At 48.3% G+C, this 11297-nt stretch overlaps 1 protein-coding gene across 3 annotated transcripts in view; it reads right to left on the bottom strand.

Annotated features, from left to right (window-relative positions):
* Nucleotides 1-216: 216 nt before the first annotated feature.
* Nucleotides 217-11297, bottom strand: part of MYL4 (myosin light chain 4) — a 28384-nt gene continuing 17303 nt past the window's right edge. For all 3 annotated transcript variants that reach the window (XM_077780371.1, XM_077780373.1, XM_077780372.1), the window contains exons 3-8: nucleotides 8723-8750; nucleotides 3406-3555; nucleotides 2005-2178; nucleotides 1474-1551; nucleotides 872-916; nucleotides 217-378 (exon numbers count right to left, since the gene is read on the bottom strand). In XM_077780371.1, coding sequence (XP_077636497.1) covers nucleotides 888-916; nucleotides 1474-1551; nucleotides 2005-2178; nucleotides 3406-3555; nucleotides 8723-8750 — 459 coding nt within the window. In that variant the 3' untranslated portion in view covers nucleotides 217-378; nucleotides 872-887. The remainder of the gene's footprint in view (nucleotides 379-871; nucleotides 917-1473; nucleotides 1552-2004; nucleotides 2179-3405; nucleotides 3556-8722; nucleotides 8751-11297) is intronic.

The raw sequence follows: 11297 nt of genomic DNA, 5'->3' as shown, positions 1-11297 counted from the left end.
TAGACCTATACACTAAAAATGGTTAAGATGGAAATTTTATATTATATGTATTTTGTCTCCCAGATGCCAGATACTACTCATTTCTCTGAGGAAAATGCATGAAAATTCATCTCTCTCTCTCTCTCTCACACACACACACACACTCACACACACACACACACACACACACACACACCCCTCAATTAATTACTTTTAAAAACACAATTCAGAGACTGGTTGGAATCCAAGAATTTGGCCCGGCTCGCCCCAGCTGTTTATTCACAGGGAGTCCTCGGGGCTGTGGCACAGCAGTTAAGTCCAGGACCCCAGCTCCAGCTCAGTCACTCTGGGCCGCTTGCCTAACTCGCCCCAGAAAGGCTAAGGCCAAGGGCCAGGCACCTGAAAGAAAGTGCTAGATGAACCCCCACGCCTTATCACAAACCCCATACCCCAATCAGGATGGGCCTCGGCTCAGGGGAGCTCAGAGGAGGGAGTGAATAGGAACACAGTCCAGAGCACCAGCCAGGAGCACTCTCTCCTCTACCCAGGACCTGGTTTTCGCACATGCAGGAGCCTATACAGGAGGCCCAGGCCTAAGGGACCCTTAGAGACCCTAAGAGAGGCCATAAGGTATGACTGATGGGGGTCAAGATAGGGTGTAGAGACTAAGGAGAGCACATGGCCAGGCTGGAAGGGAGCAAGGGTGGGAGGCGGGAGCACAGAGAGCAAAGGTAGGCAGACCAGGTTGCTCTCCCATCGTGACCCCCCCACCCCCACCGCCCCGTTTCCCCTGAGGGGCTGGGTTGGAACAGAAAAGCTCTAGGGCATGTAGTGGTATTTGGGAGCCCCTGGCAGACCCCAGAAGGGGCCAGGAGGGAGAGGCCGCACTCACCCTGGAGAGGTCTGCTTCACCCAGACATGATGTGTTTGACAAAGGCTGAGAAAGAAAACAGAAATCAGTCACGCGCTTGGCACCTCCCAGCCCCTGGGACCTCTTCCCCTCCCATATACTGCCAGACTTCCAACCTTCCCCTCTCCTTTTCCCCAGACCATGACTCTTTCTCTTATTTGGGGTTGATGGGGAGCAGCTGGAGGAAGAGACGGAACCTCTGCCCTGTGTCTTCTCAGCCGACAGTCCGACATGGACAAAATGAGCTCCATTGTCTCTGCTAATCCCTGCAACCTTGAGAAAGGTGCCAGCACAACCCCATTGCTGAGATTTAAAAAACTAAGGCTCAGAGAGGTAAGTGACTTGATCCAAGTCACACAGCTGGTCTATCACAGATCTATCTCCAAACTCTGGGCTCTTTCCGTTATAATATGCTGTTCACTCCAAGGATGGAAAAGAACATCCAATGGGAGCTGACCATCACCCATCTGGTACACACAGCTTCCAGGCCCTGGATCTGCCTTGTCCTATTCTACAGATCCACCCAGCCCAAACTGTGCCCGCCATGCCTGGGTGCCCGAGGAAGTGAGGCCATGACCCAGTACCTTCATAATTGATGCAGCCATTGGCATCCTCTTGCCCAGCCAACAGCTGTTCCACTTCAGCCTCAGTCATCTTCTCTCCTGGGATTGGAGAAGTAGGCTCTGAGTTACAGATGGCCAAGGAGGGACAGGCAAAACCCAAGCACCACCTCGAGGCCCAAGGCTCCCCAGGACTGGGAGGCGGACATCCAAGCTTTGGAAGGGAAGCAAGTGTCTTAGATCCCTCCTACTCCCCGAGGCCTCGCCCTCTGCCCTACAGCCAGCACTGGGCCAGCAGACCAGGACCTCAGTGACTGAGGCAATGCCAAGGACAGAAGCCCTGGGTTCCATGTTTCACGCTTCAGCCCTGCCTGCTCTGCCAACCTGCTCTTCTCTCCCCCCAAGCCCAGCTGAGCAAACCCAGTTGGGGAAGGTTGTTCCTGAATCAGGATGTGATCCTCAGAACACAGGGGCCCTTGGACACCCCCAACATATGCCACTTGGGCACTTCCCACCCCTCCATTCCTCCCACCAGAGCTCCACCAGCCTGCATACCCAGGGTGGCAAGGACATGGCGAAGCTCGGCGCCCATGACGGTGCCATTGCTCTCCTTGTCAAACACGCGCAGCCCCTCCACAAAGTCCTCGTAGGTGCCCTGCTCCTTGTTGCGGGAGATGTGCTGCAGGATGGGCAGGAACGTCTCAAAGTCCAGCATCTTGGCATTCATCTCTGTAGGCGGGAAGGAAAGAATGTGCTGGGAGCAGAGGGTCAGCAGGGAGCCTTGCCCCAGCTCTGCCAGGCCAGGACCAGGGCAGAAGGGAAAAGCCGCCATGACTCCCACCCAGACCTCTCCTCCCGGTGGCCAGCTAGGCAGGAGAGCTAAGGGTGACTGCAGCAGGATCTGAGGGCACCCAAAGGGTCACAGAACCAGGCCTCACATTCACAAGGTAGACTTGTGATATGTGACAGGTCACAGAGGTAAACTGATAAGATTACAAAAAAGAGAATTTTGCAAAATTCTTCCTTTGGGTTTCATTACTAGACCACGTTGCCTGGAGCAACTCTGAATCAATAATTTTTATAAATTTGCAATCCTTCTGTGACTAGCCCACTTCTCCCATGTTGTAGTGTGTTGAAAGCTTTACTTTTTAAATACCACAAGAGTTGGCAATTCTTTCTTTTATAACAACATAGGAACCTCCAAACATGGAAATTCCAGGACATCTTTTAATCTCTAAGCAGGCCTGCTGGTCCTCTGACCCTTTCCTGTCCACATCCTTCACCCCACACTGCTGTCATCACCAGCAAGAGAAGGAGGGGAAGGATCCATGTGGGGCCCAGGAAGCCACTAGAGATGCCCCCCAGCCCCCACTGGGGGGCTCTGGCCAGGTCTGCCTGCCTCACCTAGTGCCCACACCTCTCAGGACATGTGTGTCAGAGCAGCTGTTAACCTTACTACCATACATGACAAGTGACATTCACAAATGGGACACATTCCCTTGTGCCACTTTGGAAACTCATTCCCCAAAACCTACTGAATGCACATGAGCAAAAGAGACATCTTTACAGAGCTCATCTCCAGTCTGCTCTAACTTCTATTAAATGAGTCATTTGCAATCTTCAGTGCTCTGACCCTCATTAGAAACTAAGTATTTGTGATACAACTCATAGTGGTCACAGGACATTTCAGGGTAAGAGCAACTGGGTGCAGGGGTGCCAGCGAGTGGTTCGTGGTCAGATCCCCACCTCGCCTCCCTGCCCCCTGAGGCATCAGAGGAAGACACTGAAGCAATAGAATGTCACTCTTGCTCTCCAGGAGCTCCGACCTCACTAGGAAAACAAGAACAGCTCCTAACCTGGGGAGGCGGGGCTGGCCTTGAAGGGTTAAAGTGGGAGAAGAGAAAGAGCCCCAGGGGCCGTGGGACAGACACCAAGAGCTACAAGGCCCACACTGACCTTCAGGCTTGGGCTTGCCAAGGACGCGCAGCACCTCGGCGTTGGTGGGGTTCTGGCCCAGTGCCCGCAGCACGTCCCCACACTGCCCATAGGTGATCTTCATCTCCCCAGTCGGCGTCCGGTCAAACAACGAGAAAGCCTCTTTGAACTCTGCAGAGAGAAGACCTGACTGCAGGCCCCTGGGCTGAGGCTGATCAGCCTCCACCTGCCCAGGATGAAGGGCAGCTCAATGTGATTGATAAAGCATTTGTATTTCCCCTCGGCCATCGTTCCAGCCGCTCCTTAGAACTACCCCACAGCATCTTCTGACAATCAAAGGGGCATCCTGGAGACTGCGTGACCTACTCCAGCGCTCCGCCTGGGGTCTCTTCTATCAGTCATGGTCATATAACCTCCCCTGCCTCACTGCTGCCATCCATCCACCTTCCCCTGCTGTAGGGGAGGTGCCTGACTGTCAAAAATGGCAGGGAAGTGAAACCAGCACAAGCTCAGAAGTCAGGATTCCCTGGTTCTCATCTTGGCTCTGCTGAGTAGCTCAGAATAAGCCCAGCTAAGATTCCGTTTCCTTGTGCAAACACAGGGAGCAAGGCTCCACTGAGTGTCAAAGGAGGTGGCAGTGGGGGGCCGGCGGGGGGGGGCACACTGCAAAGTGATAAGACCTATTCGAAAGCTGGCTACTATCAGCACTGCCTTTTCCAGGCCAGACAAGCTGACCTGGTGGAGACAGTCAGAGCACCCCAGCTCTAACACTGACTTGCTAGTGGCCTTGAGCAAACTACTAGCCTCAGTGGGCCCTCCTTTTTTAGCTCTAAGCAGGGATACAATGTCCACCTGAGTGGGTTGCTGGGGGGCAGGGGGGGTTGCCAAGTGCACCAAGCATGTTGTCTAGTGTATTTTAAAGGAATCCAACAAATGGTGGCTATTGTATTCCCTACTTCCAGAGCCAGCTCAGAGCTGGGACTAGACTCCCTGAAGGTACCAGGTCAGGTATCATAGGGGCAGGGCCGAATTAAGGCACTCCTGGCCTTTTGCAGAGAACCTTAATTCCTCATTAATTTGGATTCAACCAGTTCATTACTGGGGATAATCCGGACTGGGAAGGGCAAAGAAATGGTTTACTAAGCAGATAGATTAACAATATAAACCAAAGAACCACTTAGGAAGAAAGCTGCTTTTAATCCTCACCAAGTACTTTAGAAACACTTATCCCTTAGAGGCTGTTTACGGATTATTTACAAACCATTCTGCACATCAAAGCAAGTTCCCCCAAGATGGTTACTTGCAAGTCTTTATTGGGCTTTGTAAGAATTTAAAAACATATAAAACCACATGTCTTTCAATTACTGAATAATTGAGTTCAAATTCCATTTCCTTTGCTTACTAGCTGTATGACCTTAAGCAAGTAAATATTTAACCTCCATAAACCTCTCCTCTTCTGTAAATGACACCTACCTCATAGGGTTCTTAAATTACATTCAAATTGAATACAATAATGTATGTTACAAATCTTAAGAAAATATCCAGTGTATAGTAAATACTCAAACAATGGTGTTAGTATTATCTCACTACCACTTAGCTATGTGATCCTGGCCAGGCCACTTAACCTCACCGAACCTTGGTTTCCTCCTTTGCCAAAAGGAAATGACACCCACCTCACAGTTTTGTTAGAAGGATAAAAAAAAAATTTTTTTTTTAACTTTTAAGGCAATGATCATGACTTCTAGCACAAATTTGGTGCTCAGTGAATACATTTGAGCCGAATCTGAACTCAGACTTTTTGATCTTTTTTTAGTTCATTCTGAAGACTGAGGTCAGAGTTAATAAAAGAAGGAGTCCCCTCATCAAAGAACATAATGAAACTCACTAGGAGGGTCGAACATAAGGAGGGAAAGTGATAAGAACAATGACCTGTATTTGATCACTTACAATGGACCAAGCTCTGCACTAATAATGTTGTAAGGACATTTCAAAAACCTTATGTTAGGGTCGCCTGGGTGGCTTAGTCAGTTAAGCGTCCGACTTTCGCTTAGGTCATGATCTCGCGGTTCGTGGGTTCGAGCCCTGCGTCGGGCTCTGTGCTGACTGCCAGCTCAGAGCCTGGAGCCCGTTTCAGAGTCTGTGACTCCCTCTCTCTCTGCCCCTCCCCTGCTCACGCTGTCTCTCTCTCTCTCGCTCTCTCTCTCTCTCTCTCTTTCCTAGAAATAAATAAAACATTAAATAAACACACACACACAAACCTTATGCTATAGGTATTGCTACCCTCATTTATAGGTTAGTGTGCACGTGACTTCTGGCCAAGGATTCAGGACACCAAGGAAACAGTGAGGAGGGGGGAGGAGGGGGGAAGGATCTGCTGTGCCTGCTAATGCTCCAGCCTGCTGCAGAGTCCTGGTGTGCACAGAAACCCCAAACACTGAAGTTTAGGGCTGCTACTAGGTAGAAGACAAAGCCAGTGCGATCTTGGGGTGTATGAGAAGTGATGTTCGTGGGCTCAGAAGAAACCTCTTCTCAATAGTCTGTAGTAGTCAGGTGCTTATTAGAGCAATGAGCAAATGTGGTAATCCCTTCCTACAAGAATATGGAAATCTGGAGAGGGACTGGTAAATCAAGAGTTAGAAGCTAATTCCTATGAGAAAATAAAAAAATAGCATTTAAAAAATGGGACCAGAGCACCTCAGTGGCTCAGTCAGTTGAGTCTCTGATTTTGACTCAGGTCATGATCTCTAGGTTTGTGAGTTCTAGCCTCACACCAGGCTCTCTGCTGTCAGCGTGGAGCCCACTTTGGATCCTCTGTCTCCCTCTCTCTGTGCCGCTCCCCCACTCATGCCTCCTGCTCTCAAAAATGAATAAACATTTTGTTAAGACAAAATGGAACCATATCACCTGGAGAATATAAAGCTATGACAGGATTCAACAACTATCTTCAAGTAGATGAAAGATATGTAGAGGATTCTGAATAGAGTCACAGAATTTCTGAATTGAAAAGAACCAAATATATTACTTTGCCAATAAGAATATTAAGGTTCAAAAAAGTGTCTTGCCCAAAGTCTCATGGCCAATAATGGTAGAATTAGAGCTAATGCCAAAATCTGATTCCAAATAACATTCTTTCTAGCATACCACACAAAACTATCTTCAGCTTCATCAAAGAGCAAATGAAGAGATAGCAAGAGTAAAATTAAAACAGAAACAATTCCAGTCCAAAATAAGAAACAATACCTTCAAGGTCAGAGGGATGACAGACTGAAAGGAGTTAGGCCACAGCCCCAAAAATCCTCAAGGAGGAAAAGAGACAACCAGCTGTCGCCCTTGGCTCTGACCATGATTCCCACTTGGGAAATGAAAAGTTGGTATCATTAGTTGACTTTGTAGTCCTCATGAGTACCACTACGCTCATGTCTACACCAAAGTATATACTTAAGTAAAATACACTGATGTGAGTTTTAAGTATTTTGCAGCACTGCAGGCTATTGACTGAAAGTGAGTGTCTACAGAGTGTTGCAAAAGCAGAGTCAGATTCAATTCACAAATTTCAAAATGTATCCACTAGTTGTCATGCCCTGTTTTTGGGTAAACTGGCATCACTTTTTGGGAAGGCAATTTGGCAATAACTATTACAGTTTAAAATGCATGTATCCTTTGACCTACTGCTAGGAAGTTCCTCTGGGGAAAGCACGCTGATACCCCCCAACTGGAAACAGCCTGAAGGTCTATCACTGCTAGGCTGATTAAATTAAAAGGTGCATCCATTCTTTTTTAGAGAATGTAATTCTTAGGGCGCCTGGGTAGCTCACTCAGTTAAGCATCGGACTCTTGATTTCGGCTCAGGTCATGAGCTCATGCCTTGTGAGATCGAGCCCTGAGTAGGGCTCTGCACTGACAACGTGGAGGCTGCTTGGGATTCTCTCTCTCCCTCTGTCTCAGCCCCTACCCACCCCAAAATAAATAAATTAATTTAAAAAAATAAAATAATGTAATTTTTAAAANTGACTCAATATATATAAATTTTTTAAATATATACTGATATACTACTATATTTTCTCAAAGGACATATAGTCTTATTAACAATGGATTTGGGAGAGGGATCAGCATGAGAGGAAAGCAAGGGGAAAATATTTTTATTTTTCATTATTTACTTTTAAGTAGTATATGGTTTTTTAACCATTTATTAGTCTACTTTTTAAAAATATAGTGTGTGCTTAAAATCAAGGAGTTGGATCAGAGGACCTTTCGAGGTCCCTCCCAGCTCCCATGATTTTATGTCCTGGAGGCATCTGGTGGGGAAAACGGATAAGGTGCAATGGCCATGAGCCCCAGCTATAAAGTAGATATCACTTGATGAAATATTCTATTCTCAGAACAGCAGACTCCTACAGGAGATGGCCAGTAATCAGGTGGCAGGGTAGGAGATCTTGAGGCTTGTCTTGAAGCTGCACTTAATATCACTTTATGTCTTCCTCAGAGGTGGAGAAGGGTTGGTGGTGGGAATCACAGGTGGACTACACACCTCGAAGTCACCATTGGCCCTTCCTCCTTTAGCGGGTGAGCACCTCAGCAGGCTACAGGATGAGGGAGAGGATGTCAATGACCTAAGGAGGGCTTTCCAATACCAGGCGCAGAAATGAGAGTTCTAAATATCTTGAATACTTAGCAGGTTTGGGCAGTGGACGGGGAAAAAAGACATTTGTGCTATGCATCTACTATGTTCCAGGCAGTCTAGCAGAATAGGTGAGAATTCAGGTCTGGAATCAGATTGCCTGAGTTTGAATCCTGGCTCCACCACCAACTGCCTGTGTAAGATTGGGCAAACTACCAAACCTGTCTGTGCCTCAGTGTTATCACTGTAAAATGTGGGTAATGTCTCTCCCTCATGAGGTTGTTGTGAGAATTAAGTGAGTTAATCCACGTAAAATACTTAAGAAATAACACATTTAGGGGTACCTGGGTGGCTCAGTCAGTTAAGCATCTGACTCTTGGTTTGCATTCAGGTCATGACCCCAGTGCTCTGTGCTGGGCATGGAGCCTGCTTAGGTCTCCATCTCTCCCCCCACCCCCAAGACCCTCCCCACCCCCGCTCACTCTCTCTGAAAAAAGAAAGAGAGAGGGAGGAAGGCAGGCAGGAAGGAAGGAAGGATAGACATATCTGTTGTAGTTGAAAATGGGCACACAGAAAACCTTTGGCAAATTCAGGTTATCGATGATGATGACAGTGACTATTATTACCGAGATGACAACTGCTCCTCTCCCTCCTCCTCCTCCTCCAGGAAAGTGCAACAGAGGGTGTGGGGGTGGGGGGAGTGGGGTTGTCAGAACTCACCTTCGATCTGGTCAGCAGTGAAGTCTATCTGTGGGGAGGGAAACACAGGAATGAGGGCTGAGACTGCCGAAGGCTCCCAAAGCACAAGTGGCCTGGAGTCACCTCCCATGGGCCACCAATGAGCAGGGCAGTAGACTGAGCCCAGAACCCCAGTCTCCTGATGGAGGAGCCACAGCTGACAGGCTATCACATAGCACAGCCGCCAGAGCACCTGCCGTCATCACCACTTGTGAAGCCATGGCTCACAATGAGAGGGAAAGAGAAATACCCTAGATGCTGACTCCCTTTTATAATTTCTTTGGGTCAAAGGTAAATAATTCCTCATCCTAGCCGGCAAAAAACTGCACTCACTTTCATCCCTACTTTGCAATCCACCGCAATCCCTCCCCCACTGGGCGCCCACCACTCCTCACCCTCTGTCTCCCTCTTCCACTGGCGATACACATCCTTCTATCACGCCTTCCTTTCCCTCACCCCATTCCACCCCCACCTCTCCCTCGTAGGCACTGGGACAGCTAAACTAGTCTAGGTGGGTCCTCGATGTTTCATGACCTGTGGTCCTGCCTCTAGGTATCCCCGGTTGGGGGGCCCCTTGAGGCCAGGGTTCCCTTGGAGCAGGCATTTTTGTTACTGTTCACAGAAATGCCTGGGGCCGGGTAGGGCCTCAAAGACTATGTGTTGAGCAAACGAATAAATTTTGGATTCGCCCCCACAACTCATGATAATCCAATGCTGAGTACAGAAGAGGCAAGTGGGAAGCTCTGAAAATGAATGGTAATGAACAAGCATGAGTCATCATTGTAATTTGGAATTTTGTGTGTTACTTCATCGTCCTTCCCTACCACCACCCTCCCCACCAGCGATGGTAACCACTCCTGGCACATCTTCTAGGATGGTCATTTCTAGTCCTAACTCTGCCACCTATGCTGTGGCCCCTCTCTGCCCCCCACAGGTTGACCTCTATTAATGGGGACTTCCGGGGGTGACTGGAAGGAGTTAGGAGAGTGAGGAGGAGTTACACTGGGTTGGGAAGGAAACTGGCAGTGGCCAGAAATGGGCTTTGCTGAAGGTGGGGTTGGTCAGGAAGGTAAAGGAACCCCTAAAATAGGGTAAAGGATGCTTCGCATGAACTCTCTGAGGAAATGGTGCATCATAATGTGTTAAGCCCCAGGAGTAATTGTGCAAGAGAAATTAGTATGAAAACATAAAATCAGAATAAATGGTCGTAACCACACATATTGAGCTTAAGTTTACTTTTGTTCTATCTTTGAGTGGAGTCTTCTAAGCAAAGGAACTGGATAAGTACAATAAAAGGAGAAACAGTCCTCATGAAGCATACGTAAATTCTTTTTTCACTTTAAAGCAATTTCAACAACCCTAATGATTGGAATCTCCAGACATAGGAAAGAGGACTGCAACCAGGGGTGAGAAACTGGGGGAGGTGGGTAGATGGAAAGAAGCAAAAGGCCAAAGAGAAGGCTCTGATCAGAGGTCACTAGGCAACTGCCATCCAGATGCCAGGGACCAGACTGTCCTACAGAGTAGCGCATTATCAGAACAAAGCAGATATAAAAGCATCCTGGGTGCCTGGGTGGCTCGAGTCAGTTGAGCGTCCACTCAGGTCATGATCCCAGGGTCATGGGATTGAGTCCTTGTCAGACTCTAAGCTGAATATGGAGCCTGCTTGAGAGTCTGTCTCTCTCTCTCTCTCTCTCTCTCTCTCTCTCTCTCCCCCTCTGCCTTTCCGCCGCTCACACTTGTGTGGTTGCTCTCTGTCTCTCTCTCTCAAAAATGAAAAATAAAGTCATCATCCTTGTTTGTCTCTTTCTTTAAAAAATTGTTTTTTAAAGAAATAAAAGCATTCTGATGGGNTGGAGCCTGCTTGAGAGTCTCTCTCTCTCTCTCTCTCTCTCTCTCTCTCTCTCTCTCCCCCTCTGCCTTTCCGCCGCTCACACTTGTGTGGTTGCTCTCTGTCTCTCTCTCTCAAAAATGAAAAATAAAGTCATCATCCTTGTTTGTCTCTTTCTTTAAAAAATTGTTTTTTAAAGAAATAAAAGCATTCTGATGGGGGTGGGAGTAGTCAGCTTTCCTTGCTAGGCTCTGCCCATAGTGGGAGTCGTATATGACCCAGGAACTTTCAAGGTCTTACACTATTGCCTCCATGTGGACCATAACCAAGCCCAGGGATGTGCAACTGCCTCCATCTCTTGGCCAATCCAGTTCTGCTTGACTCCTGACCCTTGTAGTGATTACCATAGATCGACCCCAGGTCCTTGGCACAACTGCGAGGTGTCAGGGGGCTGTGGGTGCTGGGAGGAACACTGAAGCGGCCAGGGAGGGTCATCCAAATTAGAGCCCAGAGCTTGTTTCCCTGCCTGCTTATCACAGAACCCAGTCCTGAGCTCTTATTTTGATCTAATTCCTCGCCACCCCCAGCCTTGCACTGGTGGATATCCCCAGGGGCCCACCACTCCCAACCTGTTATTAATAGCTCTTCATACCAGTAGCACTTGACCTCTTACATTCTGGTGCCAAGGCTCAGAACTGCTCCACTCTCCAGAGGCCTCTGACCCCT

Source organism: Crocuta crocuta, unplaced genomic scaffold, assembly GCF_008692635.1.
Source record: "Crocuta crocuta isolate KB4526 unplaced genomic scaffold, BGI_CrCroc_1.0 scaffold288, whole genome shotgun sequence".
Classification (NCBI taxonomy): Eukaryota; Metazoa; Chordata; class Mammalia; order Carnivora; family Hyaenidae; genus Crocuta; species Crocuta crocuta.
Note: the sequence above shows the minus strand (reverse complement) of the source record. Positions and strands in the feature narration are given on the sequence as shown.